This window comes from Phaethon aethereus (genome assembly GCF_964289735.1).
Source record: "Phaethon aethereus genome assembly, chromosome: 1".
Lineage (NCBI taxonomy): Eukaryota > Metazoa > Chordata > Aves > Phaethontiformes > Phaethontidae > Phaethon > Phaethon aethereus.
This window is the reverse complement of record NC_138575.1, coordinates 198,725,462-198,750,542: the sequence shown is the minus strand read 5'-3', so window position 1 is coordinate 198,750,542 and position 25,081 is coordinate 198,725,462. Positions and strand designations below refer to the sequence as shown.

At 45.3% G+C, this 25,081-nt stretch overlaps 1 protein-coding gene across 1 annotated transcript in view; it reads left to right on the top strand.

The window, feature by feature from the left end:
* The window catches only part of MTUS2 (microtubule associated scaffold protein 2), a gene marked incomplete at both ends in the record, with an annotated part of 209,258 nt that overhangs the window by 177,129 nt on the left and 7,048 nt on the right, over positions 1–25,081 (top strand). The window contains 6 exons of the mRNA XM_082008931.1: positions 2,635–2,701; positions 9,519–9,733; positions 17,904–18,009; positions 19,873–19,946; positions 21,562–21,660; positions 23,096–23,215. Coding sequence (XP_081865057.1) covers positions 2,635–2,701; positions 9,519–9,733; positions 17,904–18,009; positions 19,873–19,946; positions 21,562–21,660; positions 23,096–23,215 — 681 coding nt within the window. The remainder of the gene's footprint in view (positions 1–2,634; positions 2,702–9,518; positions 9,734–17,903; positions 18,010–19,872; positions 19,947–21,561; positions 21,661–23,095; positions 23,216–25,081) is intronic.

The following is a 25,081-nucleotide window of genomic DNA, read 5'->3' as shown; positions in this document are numbered from 1 at the left end:
CATCCAGGAGACCATGAGGCTGATACGGTAATTAGCCAAAACCACACCTTGCCTGTCTTGCAGAAGAGGAAGAGGAGTTCTCATGTGCTGTTTCTCTCTGAAAGAACCCTCTGAGAAGGAGGGCCTGCTTGAGACCTTGGCTCTGAGGGCAACCCTTGCACACCTGACCTCCCAGGAAACATAAATAAGAGGTCCCGAAGAGCAGTCAGAAAGCTCTAACCAAAATAAAATACAATGCAAGAAGTATTGGCAGGGCAGGCATGTGACAGCGATGGCACCTGGGCTGTGCCAACACCGGCTGCTCGAAATAGCCCCAGGGGCAGCTCTGGAAACCATGGCCTCAGTGTGGCAGGAGGCAGCCAGGAGGGATGGTGTCCCTGCTAGAGCTTGAGTTGTGGGATAGCACATTTAAGCTAGTACCATGGTGATTCTCCTCTCTTTTGGAAAGGGTCTCTCCACCAAGTGTCCTTAAGGGTAGGACAAACCTTATCTAAGTGAAAACATATAATAAAATAAAGGAGTCTGTAATATATCTCATGGGGGATCAAAATTTTAACAACTTTTTTTTCCTCTAGGGTGTCATTTTTTTTAACTTGCTTTTCATTTTCTTCATGTAAGGAGAATAGTAACAATTTTACCGAGTTCTGCCTGTCTGCTGGCAATGATTTATACAGAGCTCGCTTGCTTTAAATGGCTTTTGTTTCAAATTATGGGAGCTGGTAATCTGAGTGGGTCCTTCCCATCTGCAAGTCCCGTATCCTGTATATCCCTGTGCACATGCCTTCAAGGGCACCAGTGCTGGCAATCTCTCAAAAACACTTCTTAAAATGACTCCAGTGAGTTAAACAGATGGTATGGGAAGATGCAGTGATGTTCTCCAAAAGGGGAAACCTTATCTCTGTGAGACTGCTGGTTTGGGAATCTGTGAAGGGCTGTGCTTTTTTGACATACCAGGCTATATTTACCCAGATCTTTTTATTTTTTCATAGCTTTTAAATTAATTAAAAAAAAAAGCCCAAACAAACAACAAAACAACCCGCTCCTTTTTACTCTGAGCCTAATGCAGTTGGCCGGGGCTGGGGACTCTGCAGTCCTGGCACACAACCCCTGTGCGTTACTCAGCAGCCTATGGAGCTGGCTGGTTGGAGGAGCCCAGCCTTGCATGTCTGGCTTCTTCCCATAACTGAGGAAGAAAGATGCCCACATCGCCTGGGTCTCCTCAGGCACCCGAGGCTCTCGAATCAGCTCAGTTAATCACTCCATTTACAGCAAAACTTTCCAGAAAGCATGTCCCTTGCATCTAGTAGAAAGCATCCCAAAAGGGCAGTGTGTAAAGGTTTAATTTAAATTCCGGATTCCAGTTTCCCAGTTTTACCAAAAATAAATCTGTTGTGTTATTTCTCTTAACAGAGTTAAATATTAGATGCAGGAAAAATAAACAGAAACATTAAGCTCTGAAATATTTTTTTTTTTTTTTTCACTTTCATTTTGGTAAGACAGAACTAACTTGCTATCCTGTCAGCTAAGTATCCTGCTGCCAAACTAATCCTTTCCATGCCCTAGATTTTTATTAGCCTTGCTTGCTTATTACTGAAATATTTACTTTCTAGGACTGCTTTTAATTCCATTTGCTACTACACTGCCTTTTATCTTGAATATGATTTTTCTGTAGTGTCCTTTAAAGATTCTCGGCCTTTTCTAACCTAGGACATATTTATAGTAGTCTGATCTAGTTTTCCTAATCATTGGTGATCTTCCCAGCAGGATACGTTCCTTTGTCTTCCTAATGTGATTCAGGATACATTCCAATTTAAAGTGCTCTTATGCTTGAACCGTTATGCTAGGATTTATTGTACTAAACCAAACTCCAATAGATTTTCCTGAGGCTTTTCTTTGTCATTTTGCACAGCAGTCCTGAGGTATCTGCTGCCAAAGTCCTTGCATTTTAGTAACAACACCTTAGCATTGTTAATGTAAAGATGTTTTAATTTTCCTTTGGCCAGCTTATCTGTTTTAATTCCTTAAGTATTCAGATTTATTTTGAGAGAGGTCAAGAAAATGATCTCTTGTCTTTTACAGACAAGAAAATACCAGAAATGGATGTGGAAATAGGCATGAACATCAGGCCATTAGTGAGTCTGTATAGGTATGCCCATCATGCCTAGAATGGTGTAAATACAGTAATCTGCTCTGCAGATTTGACTGTGTGAGCTTAATACGTTTAGAGATGGTTAAATGCAGGCATAAATAGATGGAAGTGTTTTAACAGAATTAGTAAAACCATCTTGTACATGCAGTCCAGCCATAATGGTACACAGACTGAACACAAAATGATAAAAAAATACAAATGTCTTTTTAGACACATAGGAGTAAATAGAGTATTCTGTGCTGTCCTGTGCACATGAGTGTGTGTACATGCATTCACAGAGATACAAGGTATTTATAGCCAGTTAGTCGCAGCTCCTAAGCTTGATTTAAAAACTGAATGAGTCCATTCTAATTCCTCTGGCCAAAAAAAAAAAAAAAAGATCTAAGGAATCAATCTAATCTGCTTTACTAAATGAACATGTGAAAGTGCGTATCTGGGATAAACATGGGGACTATACATATTTTTCTCTCTTTTTCCTTAAACAGAATGAAAATGCCCTTGTGAAAATAAAGGAGTTAGGAGTCGAGCTTGCAAAGATCAGGGATGAAGTTGGTAAGTACTAAAAGCAAAGTGATAACAAAAGTGATTTTCTCACCTTGCACAAAAGCAGTTATTCCCTGTGACCTGATCCTGGGGAACCTGCATACATGTGATGAAGTGTCTTCTGAAGCCCAGTGGCAAAGGGTTTTGTTGGCTTTGCAGGCAACCATGATTTTACCTCTTTGTTGTGCAGATGGGTCCATCACCACACACAGAGGAGCTAGTTGTGCGTCATCTTTACTAGACAAATGGTTCTTGATAAATCCATAGCTTCTCTTTTCACACTACGTACCACCACTGCCAAAGAGAAAGCATAGCGTGATGAGAAGTGGGAACCTGGGACCGTTGTGGTGCACGGTGACTGGGAATGCATTGCTTATGTACGTTTGCATGTTTTGCAGTTCAGCTACAAACGGAAGGATACCAAGCTCAGAACTTACTTATTAATACCTCTAAGGTCTCTTCCTGGTTGAAAGATGGCAAAAACAACGTGTCGTATTTGTTCTGTGTATTCGCTGCTATCCGCGTGCACCACTTTTCCTGTTTGGCTTCTGGTCTGGACAGGAGAGACGGGGAGGGTGTAAAGACATTTCAACTCTTGAGAGAGAAGATGGGCTTTTGCCCTGGCTTCAGCCAACAGGCTGAGTTCTTTTGGGATTAAATCTCCCCAGAACAGGTGTGATGCTGGGTTCATCTACCCCAGGGCAAATGGAGAGGAGGAAGGGCACCTGGAGGGAGGACCACTGGGGCAGGGGACACCTTGAGTATCAAAAGGTGGTGGAACCACTGATGACTGGAGCTGTGAACAGAGGTGACCTCTCAGCTTTCCCTGCATGTAGGACCCAAGGTACTGGGTCACACATTAAGCACAGATTGTGCCATGGGTAGGAGGGTGACTTGGTTTGCAAAGCAGGGCTCAGACCAAACCTCTGTGAGGTGAGCAGAACTGCAGCTCCTCCCCGTGCTTCATCTTCACCTTGGCTATGACAACCCACTGCATAAAAGCTGAGCGCAGTCCTTTTCTGATGCCAAACAGCTTGTGCTCCCTGCTGAGCCCCTCTGAAATTTTTTGGTTGATCATGATTTTGTAGAGAGCTTTATTGTCCCCACAGCCAAATGATACTGCAGCAATAGCAAAACAGCATTTCCAGTTATTCCCTGATGCCTGCCTTCACCCATCCTCTGCATCTCCACAGTTCTCACAGAAGACTTGTTGCCGCCAGTGCATTCTTTAGGCAGGGCACATCTGAAGCTCTCCACTGAATACCCACTTCTCATTTGAAAGCCCTACCTCTTTCTAGCGGGTTGGGTTTGCTCGTTTTCATGAGTGCTTTTGCAAGTGGCGGTGACATGGGAAGGAAAGAGAGGTACAGTGCTGGAGATACAGAGCTGTGCTTCCCTTTATACTGTGTTTGTACAGCTGAAGTGAATACAAATCGCTGGTGGTTTTGCTGGAGAATCTTGCTAGGGATATAATGGAGTGCCTGTTTGGGGGTCAGAGAGCAGCACATTCAGTAACAGGAGACCACTGCACTGCCTGCCCTTGCCATTGCTCGTGTGTATGCAGCAATAGATACCTCCTCTGCACAAAATGAGCTGCTGGTGGGGTACGTGAAGACAGTTTTGGTAAGAACCCCAAATACTCCCAAAGAGCAGTCTGAGGTCTCAGCTGGGCTGTACTGCTTCAGAAGGGAGATTAGCCATAGATGAGTATGTGCTTTCTCAGAGAGGGGAAAGATGGTGTGAGATAGTCCTTTCCTCAGTGGTCCTGTGGGCATGGGTATTGGAGAGGAGCCATCACAGGCCACCTCTTCCTGAGCTATCCACCACTCTGGGAGACACTGAGATGCTGAGCAGAGGCTGTTTAGGAGCAACAGGGGTGGCTGGTGGTCTGTCCTGCTTGTTGGAGGTAATCTTCTCTGTACAACCCTGAGATGCATCATGCTTAGGTAGGAGGATGGGCAAAACGATGAAGATGTGCAGGTATTGCATTCCAGCAGGATGTGAAAAAATTAGTCAGTAGTACAAATCCCAGTATGTATCCATACACATGGAAGGTGAATGTCTATGTTTTTGAGTGTAAGTCAAAAATTGCTGGAGAGTCTGTTTTCCTTTGGAAGAAAATTATAAAATTAAATTTTGTGAAACAACCAGTGTTTTAAATCTGTGGACAAGGAGAAATGGCAAACGCTATGGGCATGAGAGCGGTTCTTGTCAGCGCAGTTCTTTGTCGTCTCTAAAGGAATGCAGGCTGGGACTGTGGGTGTTCCCTACAGGAGGATTATTTTGGTCTCACTATCAGAAGCTGTACGTTGTACATATTCTGCCAAGCTTTATGCATATAAGTAAGGAAACTGTAAAATAAGACAACAGCAATCACAAGTGATTCTATGAAGAAATTTCGGTAAAATCTACAGAGCGTGTTATTTTGACTATAACCAAGTTGTAGTTCTGACTTGTCTCAGTCACTTTGATAAGTAGTCTCTCATTAATTTAAAAATAACCAGTCCAGTTAAACAGCATGGGTGTTGGTCAGAAGTTCCTGATTTCTCATGTGTAAATTCACTGTGTCAGACTCACTGATGTAAACGCCTGGATGAATCAGTAAAACAAGGCTGGACTAGCCAGCGTTGGTACAGGCAGTGTGTCTAACATTTAGTTGTTTAGGCAATAGCTCTAATCCAGAATTACGATTTAGGTGCTGAATGTGCTTGGTTTTGACAGCACAGAGTCTCTGTTAACTTCAGCAGAAACTGCAGGATTCTGCTATACAAAGCAATGGAACTGAGAGATGTAATCCACTGTTCAGAAAAGTCAGAATATATTTTTAAGGAAAACTCTTTTGGTGAATAAAATCACTGCTGAAGCAAGAGCAGTGATGGAGCATGTGTAAAACAACCTAGGGAGACCTGCACCCTTCTGCAGCCAGGCAAAATATTCAGGTTCCGATAACATGGTCCACCTTTACCCCCAAAACTGCTGTGAAGTATCGCACCTCATCTGAAACCAGCATGCAGTGAAATAGTAAAGTGCTTCTCCCTTCCCAGCCCTGAGGAGGAATGTGGCCTCTATAGACACTGAGGGACTTGTTATTTTATGCAGTAAGATTTGCTCATGTATTTTGCTAGAAATACCAAGGCTAGAAAAACAGGACAAGCAATCGTTCTACGCCCAAGACACCCATCTTTATAAACTGTGAATATAAGCACTTCTCAGCCGCAACACTGAGACTGCTGGAATAAAGAGGTTTTGAACACCGGCTGTTTTCCTTCAAACAGATGGAAATTAAATGTCAGAATTAGCTGCTCCTTTGCTGTCAGACAAATGACATACGAAGTGACTTGAGAGGAGGTATGGAGATGCATAAAAACCTGGATGAATGGAAGATGATCAGATGTCATGTTTAAAATTTGTCTTATCTGCGTTCACGAGAGTTTGAAAGCCAAAGCCTGTGTGCCATCTCCTCCTGGATATGCCTCCCAGTCAGAAGACCTGAGCGAGGTGGCTTGCAGCCAAGGGTCCGGAGGAAGAGCAGAGTCTGCATGGTGAAGAGCCCATTTCTCATGTCAGAAGTGCGAGGCCACGTGACGCCAGCCCCCCGGTTCCCACGGGAGTTACCCCCTGAATGCAAAGCGCCAGGGCTGGGGAGGCTGGGCTGCGGCTCAGGCTGGGTTTGTGCAGGAGGATCTGTCCATTAGCGACACCTCCCTCTCCCTCAGCTTCCCACCTTGGCCTGAAATGGGTTTTGCTCATCTGTTGCGCACTGTAAAAGCCACTCGATGTTCGGGGAGTAGAGAAGCAACGGCAGCCGCTCTCGTGTAAGCCAGCACGCTGTCATCCCAGGAAACACCATGTTATGTCAGAGTCCTTTCCAGCCCGTAAGCAGCAACTGAAATACATAGAGAGAAGGAAAAAGAAAAACAGGGTGTAACTCTTCTCAATAGCAGCTGGTAGCAGTTGTGCTGTTTGTCTTGTTCTGTGTCATTAATATATTTATATACCTTAGTGATTATTTTCTTCCTACCAGAGGAGCTCACTTCTACCGTATCCATATCCCGATGTCTAAAAGCAAAATTTGCTGTTTTCCAGCAACATTAGCGGGTCTTCTGTTCAGGCATCTGTTGTCGGGGCTTTGCTGGAGGCGATCCAGCCTGGTTCACCAGAACCATGTACTGAAGCCGCAGCTGGTTAAACGCTGGCTCCAGCAAGGCAGGCTCTCCCCCGCTGGTTCCTGCTCCCCAGCTGGGTGAGGGAGACACAAACCTTGTATTGGGCTGCACAATTGTCACCTTCTGCTGCTCCCGTCTCAGTAGAGCCAGCCCCAAGGTCCATCTGCTGTCTAAGAAGAGATTCAGTCTTTCCTCACCAGTCTTGAATGAAGTCCTCGGCTTCATTTGTTTTGATCTGTGAGACTGTAGTAGGAATCACTCCTTCTCGTTAGAGGTGTTTGATATTCAGTACAGGGCAAATTTCCTGGGCAATGACCTCATTTTCTGCCTCCAATTGCAGTTTTGGGTGTGTGGGGAACGTGCCATGCAGACACTCTTTCCCGTGTTTCCTCTTCCCCCTATTTTGCACCTGCATCAGGGTTTGGTTTGCAAGATGTTCTTGTGTTTCAGCTTACAAAAAGTGTTTCAGATGGCCTTTCTTTTGGTTAGATCATGTCATTTCATTGCCCAGCCCTCCCTGTGTGCTGGGTAATCTCCTTAGAGAGGTTGGAGAGAAACAGAATTCATTACAGCTCCAATTTAAAGCTTGAGTAAGTTTTAATTCTACTGAACGCAGAGCTGCAAGCGTTGCCCCTTGTCCTCCAGCTCTAGGATCGCTTTGCATGTTGAAGAAAATCAAAAAGCAAAAAGTAAGAGAGAGGGTTTAGAACTATAATCCAAACTGCCAGGAGACAAGACATTTCAGCTAATGACCATATAAATTACGCTGTTCCATTTTGGTTTAGAGGCAGGTGGGAAAGCGTTCTATGTGCTGTGGTACTAAGCTCACTGGTTCAGGCTCGCTTTCTCTCTTTCTGTAAGGAGTAGAGAGCTTGAAAGGGACACACAGTCCCTCTTAGTGGTCCAGAAAAGTCAAGATCAGAACAGGACACCAGTAGGGGTATCTGTCTGGACATACTGAGCAAGTCTGGATGTTGTTGTCCAGTAAGTGTGGAAGCAGTGCTCTAAACAAGGTGAAAAATAGCTACGTGGGGAAGGGTATGGCTAACTTGGGTGCACAAACTACCTTGCACAGATGCACCTAACACGAGCTGTGGTCCCAACCATAGGTAACTTTGACAAATTATTGCTATCCTGAAAAAATATTAGCACAGTAGAAAGAGACAGGAAAACACGGATTTTTTTTTGCCACAGACATTGAGCAAATATAAGATGGCAGTCATAGGATAAATATGTTTTTGAAACATTCAGAAGTTGTCTGCCCAGGGAGACATCTGCTTCCAGGTCACTGATTTACAATGCCATACACGTCTATGCATGGCATGTGCATTTTGAAAGGCAAAGGAAGAATAAGTGGCTGATAAAGGTGGTATATGCAAAAGGTGATCATTTTTCTAAACCAGCTATGAGTCTAAATCAGAAAGACGGTCTAACAGTGACATTAAAACACACTTCTTCTCTAGTGTTGTTTTGAATGTTATGGTCATGATGATTTTAATCACTGCTTACCTGTTAGATCTTTGCAAGTGAGCAAACTTGCTCTCTAAATATAGTCTGGCTGATCTTGTCCAACTTGCATCAAGTCTTCAATATCTGGATTGACTGGTTCTTTAGCAAAGCAGATGGCCAAGGACACAGTGTTCATGCCACTGCTGTCCTGGGACCCATGGAGCAATACAGGTGAGGAACCAAGTGGGGAAATAGACTGACTGTCCTTGACTTGATGGGACTGTTGGAGTTGCACCTCCTGAAACTACTTGTAGGCATGGTTGTGAATTTGGAGACATGGTCATTGGGTTAGTTCACAAGAGTAAAAATTTCACATTTTCTGATTGCCTTCAGTACCAGCCTTTCATTTGCGCTCCCTGATTCCCATGAAGCACACAGGGTAGTGGTTTGAATATAAAAATATTATAAGCAAGCGTGCATTAATGGATTCATTAATGAATCGAGAGATTCCATTAATGAATCGAGAGGTCCTCGATGGAGCTGGTGCAAAAGACAGGTTTATGGGGTGAACAGCTTCTAACAGCTGGAAAATGGGATGTTTGAGATGCATCTCCTTCTCCTAGTCAAGTGGTCAATCACAGCCCCTGCGTAACGTGTGCACAGGATGATCCTCAAGAGCCCAGGCATCTTCTGCCTTCCTGGCACATCACTGGGACTGGGGACTTAGGCAAGACTATGGCTTGAGAGAAGCAGATGAGGAAAATCTTGTATCCCAGTTGAAAGGCTTTGTATCAAGTGATTGTCTCACATGCTGTTTCTTATATCCAAGGCAAAGTAAAAGCCCCAAAGCCTCGATTTGTAGGTCCAAGACTGTTGCTGGCCAGGAGGCCATCCAGTCACCCTGCAAGTCCAGGGAGCATCCTGATGATGATGATTATGATGATGATGATGATTATGATTATTCAGATCCCAGTTTTGCATGGGCTTTTGCATATTCTGCCAGTGCCTCTATTTAAACAAATGCATGTGTGTGTGTGTGAGAGAGAGCGGAACAGAGAGAGAAGCGACAGCGAGAGCTTGGTGATTACTAAGATTCATGGGAGACCCAGAGCTGGTGAGAACCACTGTGCTCAGTGATGTACAAGCAGATCTGATGCCACCGTTTGCTCCAGAGGAGTTCAGAGCCTGACTGTATGGTCTCGTCTCCACAGCCCTCAACACAGCTAGATGGAAGAAACTGCAGAGTGAGAAGGAGGAACTGGAGAGGCGCTTTGAGGAGGAGGTGAAGAAGCTTCGCAGGCAGCAGCAGGAGGAGCTGCAGGCGCTGGAGCAGCAACTGCAGGAGGAGTACAACACCAAGAGGGAGAGCCTGCAGGAGCAGCACAGGCTGCAGCTGGAGCAAGTCAAATTGCAGCATCAGGATCAGGTCAGTCTCCACCTGTTCCCTTTGAAGAGTAGACCATGCCAGTACTGAGCGGGTTCAGGTAATGAAATATATTGGGCACTCCAACATGAAGACACTGGTAAGGAACTCATGACTGGAAAAATATATTCCTGACTGTCTTTAATGCTTTTCCTCCCTATTATTCCTATTGGTATTTCATAATATCATAATATCATAATTCATAATATCACATTACATTGCCGTGTCTTGTCTTCACATGCTTCCAGATGTTTTACAACACAAATATTAAGACTAGCTCTGCTCTCCAAGCATACTTGCTCCCCAACCCACCTATTGTAGTCAATTTATATGAAAACAAGGGTTGAACAAGACTCAGCTCAACACAGGTAAGGGCAGCAGAGGCCTGCCCTTCATTATTTGCAATGATAGTTAAAAAGCAGCACAGTGAAGCGATAGGGTCCATGCAACACATAGCCAAAACATCAAGCAGGTGATACACTCTGGGTTGCCTGATTTCTGCTCCACCATTCAGTCTTATCTCTTAGGATTGTACATGCTAAGTGTTTCTCCTTGCTTTTCTTTTTGTATGTAGGTAGGAATACTCCCGCATGCAGGTACTTGAGTCTTATTTTTAATGGCTGTAGTGAACAAACACTGTGACTCACTTATGGGCACCTCTGACATGGTGGCAGAACATCCTGCTCTGGATTATGGCAATAATGCCTTTTACCTGACCTTTTCTCATTTTACACTCAGTGAGCAGCAGATACAGTTCTGATTTTTCCAGTTGTAACTCTTACCCATTGCCAAGCCCCACAGTTCATGAGGGCTTTTCTCGTACAAGTATCTGCTGCACTCAGATGTTCTCTGCAACCTCTGCCATCAGGCTCTGACGTGCCGCAGCGCCCGCTGCCATGGGTACGCCACCCAGGCATCTGATGCAGCGCAAGGGACAGGCATCTGTGAAACATGAGCCCAGCCAACAGACCCCCTGTTTGCCAGCATCGTTCTCTCCAACCTGGGGATTTTGCCAATGCCCAGGTGCCACAAATGAGTGGTTTAGGCTGTTTAAAGAATCAACGCCAAAGATATTAGAAAGAAAATTATTTTAATATGAATTTGTACAAAAGCATGACAAAAGAATTTGATAGCAAGGTTCACTCTATGACTCATTCAACATGGGGAAAAAAGCATACAAAGAGAAATCAATTTAGAATTGGGATAGAATGATTTACCCATGGATCAGGGAAATTATTTACATGGGGTCCGGGAAATCGAGTCAGAATCACGTTGTTGATTTATATAGGAATTATGGAAAGAAGATAAGGGAGACCCTCCTGTTGAGTCACGAGGTTCAGAGTGGACCCCCTTGCTTTCTAAACTCCTTCTCAGAGAGGAGTCTAGGTGCGGCTGAATCCACTTCTAGTCCTGGACTTCATCAGCGGCTGATAGCAAAAGGGAAAATTGCATACACACACACGCAGAGACAGAGGTATAGCCATAGACAGATATAAAAGTATACCTGTTAAAAATTCCCCTTGAGTTCAGTCGCATTTCTCAATGGGCAAGCGTTGAGCCTCAAGGAGTGGGGGTTTCAGCCCAGGTCCCATCGTCGGTCATTGGCGACATCCTCTGAACTTTGCAAACTTGAGAGTTCGTGAGCTCTGAGAAGCATCCCACTCAGAGGGAGATGCTGGTCGCAGCCCACTGCGATTTAGGAGAGCTCAAAGGGCTTCACTTAGGACCGCTGTTTATAGGGTCATGAGATGATTGACTTTAGGCATCAGTAATTCTCCATCCTGGCCACAGTCTGGGTCAGTAGCTACTGGAATTCTCAAATTTCCATTAATGTTGGTAGCAATTGTTCCAGGGCTGTCAGGGGATGCTTAGTTATTGCTGCTCTCGTTCCCTGCTGTGGCCAGGCAACCACATTCCTGGTACGGTTGGTGCCATTCCCCACCTTAGCTACGCAATGGTGCTTGGTATGGTCAAGGGGCTCTTAACTGCCAAACTCATTGCATAAAGGCCAAGGCTTGCCAGCCAGCTGAATTCTTGAAGACCATAGAGCAGTCCAGGAACAAGGGAGTGAGGGACTGCACCACCACACCAAGGCAGCTGGAGGTGGTAGAGGGGTAATTTTTCAGTCTCGGAGGCAATGTAAATTGTCAGGAACTGTACAGTGCAGTTGTGGTCTGGGAGATGGATGGATGTGACCAAAGGTCAAGGAGAAGGTTTTATGTCTGCATGCTCTGTATCTCAGGGTATCTCCAACGTGCTTTTTGGGGCTGCTGCCTGAAGCAGGAACCTGTGGCCAAGGCTCCAGGGCTGCTGTTCCCCCCCTGCTTGTGTCTGGGGAGCAGGCTGTCAGCCCCATCAGCAGAGGCTGTGTCTGAGCTAATCTAGACCATTTAAGAAGTACAGGCTGGTGCAGCACTGTGCAGCCATAGCTGGAGCACCTCCAGGAGCCACGGAAAGGGGCTAGATTGCACTGAGCTCATGGGAGAGGTGAGCACCAACACAACACAGCAGAGATGGCAGCCCACTGTCTTTAAGGTCAACTATTTGTAAAAAGGGAAATGACACCCTTTACTCCCTTGATGTGCTGTACTCAATGTAAAACCCTGGGATGGGAGTGCAAATACAAACCAAGATGGTGACAGTTTTATGTCACTCATGTCACAACTGCCTGGTGTTAGATTTATCATGTAACACCAGTGGTACTCCAGGGCCGGGAGCAGTGTGGTCCTCACTGGCACGTGGGACAGACAGCCGTGTCGGACAGACGCACATGGCATCCCAGCCTGTGCCCCAGAGTGTCTCCTGCCCTGGGTACCACCATGCAATTTGGTTTGATTCTTCGAGGTGGGGGGAGTTGAAGAACTCTCACTGGATTTTACCTATTTTAATTGCTGTGCCTGCTAGTTGTTGCTGGTTTGCAGGCTTGTAACGTGCAACACAAAGGCCTTATGAGACTGGGCTGTTCTGTCCCGGACAAACTACATTTTTCTGTTAGTGCATTGTTTTTCAAAGATGCATTAGAAGGTGCTGTCAAGTAGGTTTTTGTGTTCTAAACCAGAATTTTCAAAATCTTTCTCTGTAAATGCTTAGAAGCTGTGCTGAGCCATGTCTTTTGGTTCTCATTTCAGTTTAGGCAACATGGTTTTCTTGCAATGCCCCTCAGATTTTCTGCTTTGCTTTCTGATACGAAGGAGATGTTCCCAAAAACCTTTGCTTTTTTTTTCCTTTCACTGTGTCAGTGTGTCAGTTTGGCTGGTAGAAGATATTAGCTCTAGCTGTAAGCCTGGCCTCTCCTGGATCATTAGACATTAACATTTGTGAAGGAATTTGCTCCACGAGTTCATTTTTTGCTGAGATAGATAGTTTATGGCTTATCTCTGCTACTCTTTGAAGTGTTTCTGCAAGCTCCCAGGTCCACAAGAACAGATGGTGGTTTTTTGCCCCTCAAGGTGATCAGTGCAAGAAAGGGTGATATAGGTCACCACAGGACCTGACGAGAAGTATACTTATTCTTCTCATGTTCTCATCCATTGTGATTCTTTTCATCATCACACCGAAGAAATGGAAACACATCTTTCCCTCTGTGGGGCAAATAATTCTCTCTCCTGCAGTCCTTTGGTTTGCTCCAGAGCTCTTTGTTCCCTGAATTACTGAAGATAACACAAACATTTCTCTCCACTGCTTTGAAAGTGCTGCTGTGACCTTAGTATCTCAGAATTTAAGCCCATATTTTCAATCCGTGGCAATGTTAGCATCTCATGATGAGTTTTAGCAGGTTTTCCCTTTGAATTTCTACTCCACTGTACACCCATTTTGTGTCAAGCGCTCTTGGATCGGAGGAGGTTGACAGGCCAGGTTGGAAAGCTCCTCACCAGCAATGTTTCTTGGCCAAGGAAAAGGAGAACTTTGTTAGTCTAGGAACCAAGGTGCATGAGGAATAAGGATGTCTAACAGCTGCTGACCCAAAAGGTTTGTAATCCTCTGGTTCTTCCTTGCCCTGCTTGGAGGAAGAGACGTTTGCAGCTCAGAGCATGCCAAAACGAGCAAGCCTGGTTGAGGGACCGGAGTCGTTCAGCTCTGACACTGCTGAGCTGGCACTGGTCCCACCCAGCGTTAGAACAGAGGCACCTCACCACTGAGCTAAAGAGCTTTCACACTGGACATGAGAAGAGCTTTGTCTTTGAGCTACCCATCTGTGTGGGGGAATTTGAGCTTGCATTCATGAAGGCAACAGCAACATCCTTTTAGCCATGGATCTGCATGTACTTCTGTATCCTCACATCTAATTTGGAAGTTAGTCATCCCGCTCTCATGGTTTCCAGTCACAGCTTAGTCTTCCACACTGTATTGCTGTAGTCACCGTTTAGTTTAGTGTCAGATAGCTGTTGTTTCATTGCATATGTTGGAGAAGCTCATGGAGGACTCTCACCCATGGGAGGGCCCCCACGCTGGAGCAGGGGCAGAGTGTGAGGAGTCCTCCCCCTGAGGAGGAAGGAGCAGCAGAGCAAGCGTGGGATGAACTGACCACAACCCCCATTCCCCGTCCCCCTGTGCTGTTCAGGGGAAGGAGGTAGAGAAAATAGGGAGTGAAGTTGAGCCCAGGAAGAAGGGAGGGGTGGGGGAAAGGTGTTTTAAGATTTGGTTTTAGTTCTCATTATCCTACTCTGATTTTGATTGGCTATAAATTAAATTAGTTACCCCAAGTCAACTCTGTTTTGCCCGTGACGATAATTGGTGAGTGATCTCTCCCTGTCCTTGTCTCAACCCACGAGCATTTTGTTATAATTCCTCTCCCCTGTCCAGCTGAGAAGGGGAGTGATAGAGCGGCTTTGGTGGGCAGCTGGTGTCCAGCCAAGGTCAGCCCACCACAGGCATAGAACAAGCAGTTCCCCCGTAAGCTCCTTCCACAGTTTCCAGGCAGGAGGCGGCAGCTCAGTCCAACAAACATTCAGTACACGCCCAGCTCCAACTAAGGGTACACAGAACTGAGAAGGGAAGAGGGCAGTTTGGGTGGGTTGCTGCATGGCCTATGCCACCATTACTTGGGTGAGAGCACAATAAAGCATTGCTTGGCCTTGGGTAGAGCTATACGAAATGTATGCTGAGTTGGTCTTTACACAGAAGGTCATCACATCTTTGCCTTCTTGGGTGTCAAAAAAAAAAAAAAAGAAAGAGAAAATAAAAAAAAAGAAAGAAAAAAAAAAGAAAAGCTCATAGCCCAGAAGGCCAGCCATATCCTGGGCTGTATCCAAAGCAGCGTGGCCAGCAGGTCAAGGGAGGTGATTCTGCCCCTCTACTCTGCCCTGGTGAGACCCCACCTGGAATCCTGTGTCCAGCTCTGGAGCCCTCAGCACAGGAGAGACATGGATCTGTTGGAGCGGGTTCAGAGGAGGCTACAAAAATGTTCCGAGGGATGGAACACCTCTCCTGTGAGGACAGGCTGAGAGAGCTGGGGTTGTTCATCCTGGAGAAGAGAAGGCTCTGGGGAGACCTTATTGCAGCCTGCCAGTACTTCAAGGGGGCTTGTAAGAAACATGGCGACAAACTTTTTAGCAGGGCCTGTAGTGATAGGACAAGGGGTAAAGTTTTTAAACTGAAAGAGGGTTGATTTCAACTAGATCTAAGGAAAAAATTTTTCACAATGAGAGTGGTGAACCACTGGCACATGTTGCCCAGAGAGGCAGTAGATGCTCCATCCCTGGCAACATTCAAGGTCGGGTTGGCTGGGCCTCTGAGCAACCTGCTCTAGTTGAAGATGTCCCTGACTACTGCAGGGGAGTTGGACTAGATGACCTTTAAAGGTCCCTTCCAACCCAAACCATTCTATGATTCTCTGATTCTATGGTTCTATACACAGTTGTCAGGTTTTGAAGACTCAGATGTCTGTGAGGAGGTGAGGTAGCTCTTTCAGCATAGCAGAGCATGAGAGCCAAACTCCTCCCAAACTGGTCATGTGTACCAATGTGTCCTTACAGCTAGGGGCAAAATTGCAAAGTAAAGTTTGTGATCCTGGCTTGCCAGTGTTTCTCACTTGAGCTGCTCAGCTCAAGCTGTTTTGTCCACCAACTTACTGAACTTCTCCCGCTACTGCCTCCTCTTGGTTTTACTTTATTAAGCCTTAAAAATCCCACCTGAGCTTCTTTTTATAGATAGAAATAACCATAACATGGGTTAAGTGAGTTGATCAAGCCTATAAAGTAAGTTAGTGGCGAAGTTGGAATTAGCATCCAAGAGATCTGCTTTCCCATGCCAAGTAGACTGTCTGCTATGAAAAATTGCAGAGAGGAGGTCACGCTGGAAGGTTACAAAGAGTCATTTGGGATGTGGATATGAAACATACAGAAGACAGAAAAATCCCTGGAGACCATTTGGAACATATTTAATTTGCTTTATAGATTAATAACCTGCCAAGGATGGTGACAGCAAAAGGAGACCCCTTCACCTTCTGAAGGCGTTGAGCATAATCATTCCTATGGGGTGTTGCGCAGCTGAGAAGCAATTAGAGCATGAATAAAGACTTGAGCAAGGGTGAGGTAAAGAACATGGCAATGCTCATGAGGTTTCAGCGTGTAGACATCATATACAAGAGCATCGTGCTCTGGGAAAAGTCAAGTGATAGTCCCTACCCCATTGCTAGCCCATTGAGTCATCTAGGCCTGCCTTTCCCTGCTCTTTCATGCAATATATCAGCAAGTTGGGTCCCCATTGTTTTGCAGGCAGTTCTTCACCACCAAGTTGTCTCCTACATTATTATCAAAATGAGTTTGGATAATTTTAAATTCCATGTTAAATGCCCATCTTTCATCCTAAGAGCATGCCTTCTGCAATACAGTTGGAAATTTTGCTTCCTTTGAGTAATCTAACACATATGTTTGACAGTTAAGTGCAGTGAAATAACATTTATTCCAGTCGAGATGTGCTCAGCAGCAATATCTTTCTACCATTATTTTACGTAACAGTGAGCAAAAAAGCTGTTTAAAGTCAAGTAACTTTGCAATGAACAGCCATTTCATTGTAAAAGTAAAATAGTTTGATCCTCTGCATTGCCAGATATCACAGATAATGTGTTAAATATAGGGAATAAGATCACTGTGATTACAAAACCCAGAAAAGCAAATTGATGCATCGCATTCAGAAGCTGCTCTGGACTTAACCTGGATCACCACTTCTCACTGTGTTTTCTTTAATGGTGCATATCAAAACACCATCGTTAGGGATCTTGCTTTGCCTTTAGCCAAGTCTAGTTAACAAAGTACTGATGGACTGCCAAATCCATCGGGTGCACAGGAACACAGGGTGCCCACAACCCTCTTCCAGCTGCATCCCTTGCTCCCATCATGGCTGTGTGCAGTGTGGTGTGTGGTGCAGTTTGTTGGGCAGTTTGCAGCAGCAGGACCTCTTTCTGGCCTCAATATGAGATTGGGAAAAGGTTTTGTGGCTTCACTGTTGTCTTGCTTACTTCCACATCAACCTGGAAACTCTTGTGTCTGCACTTGAAAAAGGTACTGTCATATCTTTCATCAATTTATTGGATGTGGACTCAAAATACGTGATTCAAGAGGACATAGGAATTTGGGTATTGACGACTTTGTAGGATACTCTTTTTCAAGTAAAAGTGTGATAGATTGCCATTCATTTTACGTACCCACTGCCAATAATGTCAATGTTTCTCCAGAAATAAATATTTTACAACTATGAATAATTCATAGGCACTTTCCATGGAAGTTAATTCAAGACCTTATAATACAAATCATTGCAACAAAGTGCTGTGAACACAAAAAACTAGGATGGCTCATGTGCATGTTTACATGACCATCACAGGGAGTCAGGTCATTAGTATCATTTAGATTAATGGAACGCTGAGAGTTCTGAACATTTCATAAATGGCTTCTTCGCTTAAGGGCTTTTTGGCCTTTTGCTGCCTTATGTATGTCTTTTATCATCATTAATTTAAGAGAATAAAAATACTAGCAGCAGTGACTACCCACTACCACTCAAGGTGTCAACATGCCTGTTTCATAATGAATAAAACTGCCTCAGGTGCTGGAAGTGTCACCCTCAGTTGATTGCTTTACTGTTTCCAGCTCACTGGAGCTCTCTAGCAGTGGCTTGTCAGTGTGCCACAGCATGTCTAACCGTGTGTCCATGTCTCCATCCGTTGTCATTGGAACAGGTGGAAGATATCACAGCTGTACATGAAGCTGCATTGTTACAGCTGGAAAATAACCACGTAGTCGCCATTACAGTACTGCAGGGTGAGAATGACTGCAAGATTCAAGGTAAGCCAAAGACAACCCAACGGCTACAGAGCTATTCCAGAGCAGGAATTACTGCTGTAGTGAGATTGTGTAAGCCTGGATTTTCTTCCTCCAGAGCAGGTGATACAGAACATTTGTGTTGGTCTAGTGGTTTCACATGGGGTGGACCACCAGGTTCACGCTAGGGGTGAGGGAGAGCTGAGTGCAGTGTGTACACCATCTAACTTGGACCTGAGACTACTTGAGGGGTCTTTGGACCAAAGACAAGGCTTTCTCCATGGGTCACTGAACATAGAGTCCAAATTCCACCTCATTTCACACACAGACTTTTCTCAAGAGCCTAATACTCAGGTGCTCAGGAGGCTAGAGCTCATTGAACATCCATGCCTTTAGGTGCTTAAATGCCTACACTGCTTCTAAAAACAAGACTCATCGCTTTGAGTAGCAAAAGTCTGGCCATGCTGTGCAGACCAAAACCACATGCTGCTGCAGTCTGCACCTCAGCACTGTTATCTTTATTTTGTGTGGCTTTTTTTCCCATGGGATTTGATGCTGCAGATAAGAGCTGTTTCCTCCCTACCAGTTCAGTATCTAAATACATGTCTTTGTAAATGCTTTAGCTGGCATTTAACACTTATCTGCACAATCTCCCTGTGAGATTGTACAGGGTCTAATTTTTAAATAGCTCTAGTAGGTTTTCCCACAGTTTTCCCCAAACCGAGCCATATCGCTTAGCTCTGCATTGTGTCAATTAGAGACATAGTCCAGAGTATAACATGAGCTGAGAACAATCTACTCCCCTCTCCTGTAGGCAGAGATGGTATCTAGCATATAATTTTTAAATTAACATGTACAATTTTGAAAATAATAACAAAAAAAGCAGTTCCTTGCTTGAGGCTATTCTCATCTGTCCATTTTTGTTAGCATTTTCTGGCGATAAAACTTGGCTGTGCTTTATCAAGGCTCTGGTGGCCAAAGTTTGTGCTCCCTGCTCCTGGTGTGGGTATGAAATGCCCTCCTGTGCATGGAGAAGGCATTGCAGCAGCTGCGGTCTGGTGCGCTGTGCAGGGCACTGGAGCATTGCTGTTATTGCTGCTGTTATTGTGGCTAGTGAGCGATGGTTAGAGAGCAGAACAACACGGGTTTGGGGGTAAAGATACCAAAAATAGCGTCCGTATGCTAAAAAGGTAGGTGCTACTACTGTACTGAATGACAGTTTGATGCCATTGGTTTAGAGATTAAACTTTATTCCACTTTGGTTATTAAACTTTTGGTTATTATTTAGTCCAGGGTGAGTTGTTCTTGTAGTGAAACCTTTAATCACGTAATATAAATAGAAGACTTTTTTGTCTTCGGACTCTGTTAGTCTCAGTAATGGAATAAACCTCACAGGTCATCTGCCACAGCTCCTGGAGAAGCGCTGTCATTGAGTTCTGGTATCTGAGTTGCTGGACCCTTCTCTATCTCCCCAAAGAAAATACAACCCACACTTTTAAATGCATCTAATTTTAAAATCTTTGATTTGGGAATACTCACTCTGAACTGGTAAACAGCCCATTGTCAGACTGACCCTTTTCAGATCAGAGCCCCCAGGAGCTGGGAATTCTGAGCAGTCCTGAAAAACCAGAATCTGGTCACATAAAAATAGAGGTAGCTGCAACCAGTGAAAGATCAGGAAATCCTGATCCTCAAAACAATTCACCTAAGGTCACAGAGTATTTTACTACTAGTTTTACTATTTTACTATTTTACTACTAGTTTCCCACTCAACATCCATTCCCTAAAACTGCGTCCCAAATTGCGCTTGGCTCACGATGTCTGTGCTCTCAGATCCTGGTTTGCTGGACTTCACTTAGCAATGTCATGTCTGTGTATCTTCCCCAGAACTGAATACTGCTCACAAACTGGAAAAGGCACAATTAGAAGAGAATTTTGAAAAACTGCGGCTGTCGCTCCAGGTTAGCAGTTTCATTATTTCCCACCCCTGTAATGACGTTGTGGAGCAGCTGACGGGGCAGCCCCAACCCTGTTGCCAGCTGCCAGCACACCAGGACGTGGCTTCTTACCAGCTATAGTGCTCCTTGTCCTCTGCCTGTCCATACGGGTATCTAGCAGCAAAGGTGTCCCCTCAGGTTTTTTTCCCCTCCCTTGGCTGGCTCAGCAAAACACTAACTATCTGAAAGAGAAGAGCGGGCAAACCTAAAGGGAGGAAAAAGCAGCTGGAAAAAGCAAAGGAATGTCCTTTTGACCCTGACGGCCCAGCACAAGGAGCAAAGTTGAGCTTTTCTCTGCATGGTGGGTAGAGCTCCAGCACCTGCCGTAGCTGTCAGCATCGCCTTGTCTACATGGTACCCTCCCGCAGGCACCCCGGGGCTCAGAAACGCTGACCTCTCCCTGCCTGGCCCTGTGCCTGTGCTTTAAACTCCTCCCGGCTGCCTGAATGTGGGCAGCTGGTCCCGAGATGTAGACGCAACTCCATTCCCACCGGCGGGCAATGCGGTCCCTGATGAGGGATGCCCCAGGGCTGGACCTGCTGTGCAGCCAGGCTATGGCCAGCCAGGGTCAGCCCTGCACATCACATCTCCCACATCCCACTGTTTAACAGCAAGCTCAAGATCATCTTGGCTTTTTCCATCCTTCTAATAACTCCATGCTGTTCTCACTCTCTAGATGAAGAAATCCCAAGGAGAGGAGGGCAGAAGCGTGCCCCTGTGATTCATGCTAAGTTTGGAAATCTTGTGTGAACAAGTAAAGATGCCACAGCAAATAATGCAAGCTCTGTTTGATGTCGTAGGCAGAGATGGATTACAATTTTTAAAACCCCTGACTAGCACATACCATTGCATGCAGCAAATGTCACTGCCTTCCTCATGCGGCTGTGACAGTTCGAGGCATGTCAGCAGTTTTGCAATAAGCATTGATGTAATGTTACAGCCAAGAAATTACATATATGAAAGATAAGAATACCGGTTTCACAGCAACTGTGGCTTTTACAGATGTTGTATATAGAGAGGTAACAGGAATGCCTTTGATGGTAGCACAAATATGATTGCTTAAAAATAACATGCTGTTCCTGTGTGTAGCTCTGAGATGAAACTACGATCATTCGAAGTCTACACCATTAACTCATCATTGCTTGTTACCACGTTAGAAGCCTGCAAAGGTGAAGGAAGCAGGGCTGGGGTATCTGCTGCCTCCTCCAGACTCTAGGGACCACAAAAATGATCTCTTTCATGCCTGTTTATAAATGTCAGCTCTCTTAAGGAAGGACATGCTTATTCTCATCCAGCCCAAGGTTATGGGGTGATGTAACATCAAAGACATTTCATGAACTAGTGCTAGCCAGTGTCAGCCAGCTGCAGGCGTTGCAGTGATTTCTGGATTCCCTGAGGCACTGGGTTATCAAAAACCCCACCGTATGTTCAAGCGACCTTACGTAAAAAAATGCCACCTTGCAGGGGTTTCTAAGCCTTGTTCAGCTCCCCTGGTGGTTTCACACTGCAGATTGACTGGTATGAATGTAAGAGGGCTGATAACACAGTTGGTGTGTTCATTGGTGTTTCTCCCCTCCAGGACCAGATAGACACCCTCACCTTCCAAAACCAATCTCTTAAGGCCAAAGCAGACCGATTTGAAGAGGCTCTAAAGAAAAACACCGAGGAACAACTGAAGGTAGATGGCAACTATAACTATACAGTCATGGAGAAACATATTTCTAAGTATGACTCACATGACACAATTCAGAGAATAGCAATGGGATCTTACCCCAAGGACTGGGGGGGCAGGTCCCAACTGAGACCCCAAATCTTGAGCTCTGAGGAGGAGTCAGAAATCTTAGCCTAGGTCCATCATTTTCTGTGTTTACTTCTTTTTTTTTATTCTTTCACCCAGCATTTGTAGCACTGTTTCCAAAACATTTCATTAACTCCATCTAGTATGTCCTTACTGCTGTCTATTCTTCTTTTCCTTCTTCCTCTCTTTCTCTTTACTTTTTTTCTTTTCATGTTTAGGTTTCTTTTTTTTTTTTTTTTTTGTGTCTTCTGAACCAACTTCTTTGATATCCTCTGTATTCCCTCATTTTTTTTCTGGACTTGCAACAGACAGCCCTGTCATATGAAGTATTTATTCAATAACTGTCCATTGGGGCCATGCTGTTTGTTTACAGTGTGTAAGTAAACATACACTGAAATTATTTATCTGAAATGAAAAAACTCTGGAATGACCCTCCAAAAAGAGTTTGCATTTAACTTGGGGCATTTCGGTGTGTTCGCAGCACAACCTCATGGGCAGCTGTGTCAACATGACAGAGGGGACAGAATGAAAATAGTGGGGTGAGCAGGGGGCTCAGTGAGTTTTTAGGTGAGAGAATTCCTTAGGAAAGGAGCACTAATGTTTGAAATAGGCTGGGCCATGGGAAATGGGTAGCATCAGTCCCTTTCCACCTCTGCCACAGTATTTAATTTACATGAAAGGGCAAATTCTGCTGTGTCACAGTAATATTAACGCCAAGTACCAGCAGGCAGTTCACTGGACTGAGCTACACTCTGGGAAAAATCCAGAACAGCTTAAGTCAGTGACAGTATTTGATCAGTATAATTCAGAGCACATCTTTTGGCCATGAATTGAACCCTAGTATCCCCTACATCTGAAGTTCTCGAGCAGAGGAGGAACTTTTTCCCACCAGATCTGATCTTTATTAACAGGCACTGTGATACAGTGGTACAGGCAAGGCAGAACACTGTAGTTTTCACCTCCAGACCCCTTGTTCAGTTTCCTCAGTTTCATGTTTGTACTTTTCCCAAGCCAAAATCCCGGAACAATCGTAAAACACCTCATGCAGTTCCCAATCTATGAGGAGGAATGAGGTTGCTGAACAACCTGGCATCCCATCCTTCTAGCCATGAGGCTCATCAAAAGAAAGGTACCATTGGCCAAAGGGATGGTCTAGGGAGGAATATCAGGGTTCAGATGGGCTGTGGAGACCCAGTTCCAGGTGGTTTTCTCATCACTGAGACTCCTAAACCACTGGGTGCATTGAGGAAACTTTATCTTATGGCTGAAGATGCATTTATGGCTGACATATCCAAATCACTGGTACCTTTCTTAGATTGTACGAGCTCCATATCTGCATTTGGAAAAAGATCTGAAGAGCTTAAAACATGTTCTGGAAATGAAGAACCATCAGATTCACCAACAGGAGAAGATGATTATGGAGCTAGAAAAACAGGTGAGTTGTCATTTTTCCTCCAGAGGAGACATCACAAAGGTAATAAAGTAGAAGTTTGGTTATAGCAGATGAACTTAAAAGGGGTGAGAAAACACATGAGGCTGGGGCAAGACACAAAGAAGTTCGTAAATGACTATATGTTGTGTTGTTCCACTGTCAACATACATAGCTGCTTCTACAATACCATGTCTCAGGTTTTCGCTCAGAAATTGGGATCTTTTTGCATCCCTTTACCCACCCATGATACCCTTGATTTCTCCCACACATCCACGGTTTTCATGCAATACCTGCTCAGCCTGTTATGTTAGACAGTGAGGCGGGTGGCGTAGGAAGAATGGAGGAAGGGTAATTTTGTGTTAGTCCAGGACTTCATTTTATACACCAGCCTGCACCATACAAGAGTCAGGTAACCATTTAGGCCTGGAGAAGGTGAGTGAAGGAAGATTGAGCCATGTACGTCTTGCTGCTGCTTGTGCAGGCATTTAGGGAGCTCGCAGGCGTGAAAATGAATGAATATATATGAATTTACAGGCCTGTCAGCCTGACCTCAGTACTGGGGAAGATCATGGAGCGGTTTGTCTTGAGAGTGCTCACAGGGCATGTGCAGGACAACAAGGATTCAGGCCCAGACAGCATGGGTTCATGAAGGGCAGGTCCTGCTTGACCAACCTGATCTCCTTCTATGACCAGGTGACCCGCCTAGTGGATGAGGGAAAGACTGTGGACGTTGTCTACCTGGACTTTACTAAAGCCTTTGACAGCGTCTCCCACAGCATTCTCCTGGAGAAACTGGCAGCTCAAGGCTTAGACAGGTTTACTCTTCGCTGGGTAAAGAACTGGCTGGATGGCCGAGCCCAGAGAGTCGTGGTGAATGGCGTTAAATCCAGCTGGCAGCCGGTCACAAGTGGTGTTCCCCAGGGCTCGGTTCTGGGGCTGGCCTTGTTCAATATCTTTATAGATGGTCTGGATGAGGGGATTGAGTGCTCCCTCAGTAAGTTTGCAGATGACACCAAGCTGGGTGGGAGTGTTGATCTGCTGGAGGGTAGGAGGGCTCTGCAGAGGGATCTGGACAGGCTGGATCGATGGGCTGAGGTCAACTGTATGAGGTTTAATAAGGCCAAGTGCCGGGTCCTGCACTTTGGCCACAACAACCCCATGCAACGCTACAGGCTTGGGGAGGAGTGGCTGGAGAGCTGCCCGGCGGAAAAGGACCTGGGGGTGCTGGTTGACATGAGCCGGTTGAATATGAGCCAGCAGTGTGCCCAGGTGGCCAAGAAGGCCAACAGCATCCTGGCCTGTATCAGGAATAGTGTGGCCAGCAGGAGCAGGGAAGTGATTGTGCCCCTGTACTCGGCACGGGTGAGGCCACACCTTAAATACTGTGTTCAGTTTTGGGCCCCTCACTACAAGAAGGATGTTGAGGTGCTTGAGTGTGTCCAGAGAAGGGCAATGAAGCTGGTGAGGGGTCTGGAGAATAAGTTTTATGAGGAGCGGCTGAGGGAACTGGGGTTGTTCAGTCTGGAGAAGAGGAGGCTGAGGGGAGACCTTATCACTCTCTACAACTACCTGAAAGGGGGTTGTGGTGGCAAGGGTGTTGGTCTCTTCTCCCAAGTAACAAGTGATAGGATGAGAGGAAATGGCCTCAAGTTGTGCCAGGGGAGGTTTAGATTGGATATTAGGAAAAATTTCTTCACCGAGAGGGTGGTCAAGCATTGGCAATGGTGGTGGAGTCACCATCTCTGGAAGTGTTCAAAAAACGTGTGGATGCGGCGCTTCAGGACATGGTTTAGGACACGGTGGCGCTGGATTAATGGTTGGACTTGATGATCTTGAAGGTCCTTTCCAGCCTTCATGATTCTGTGATTC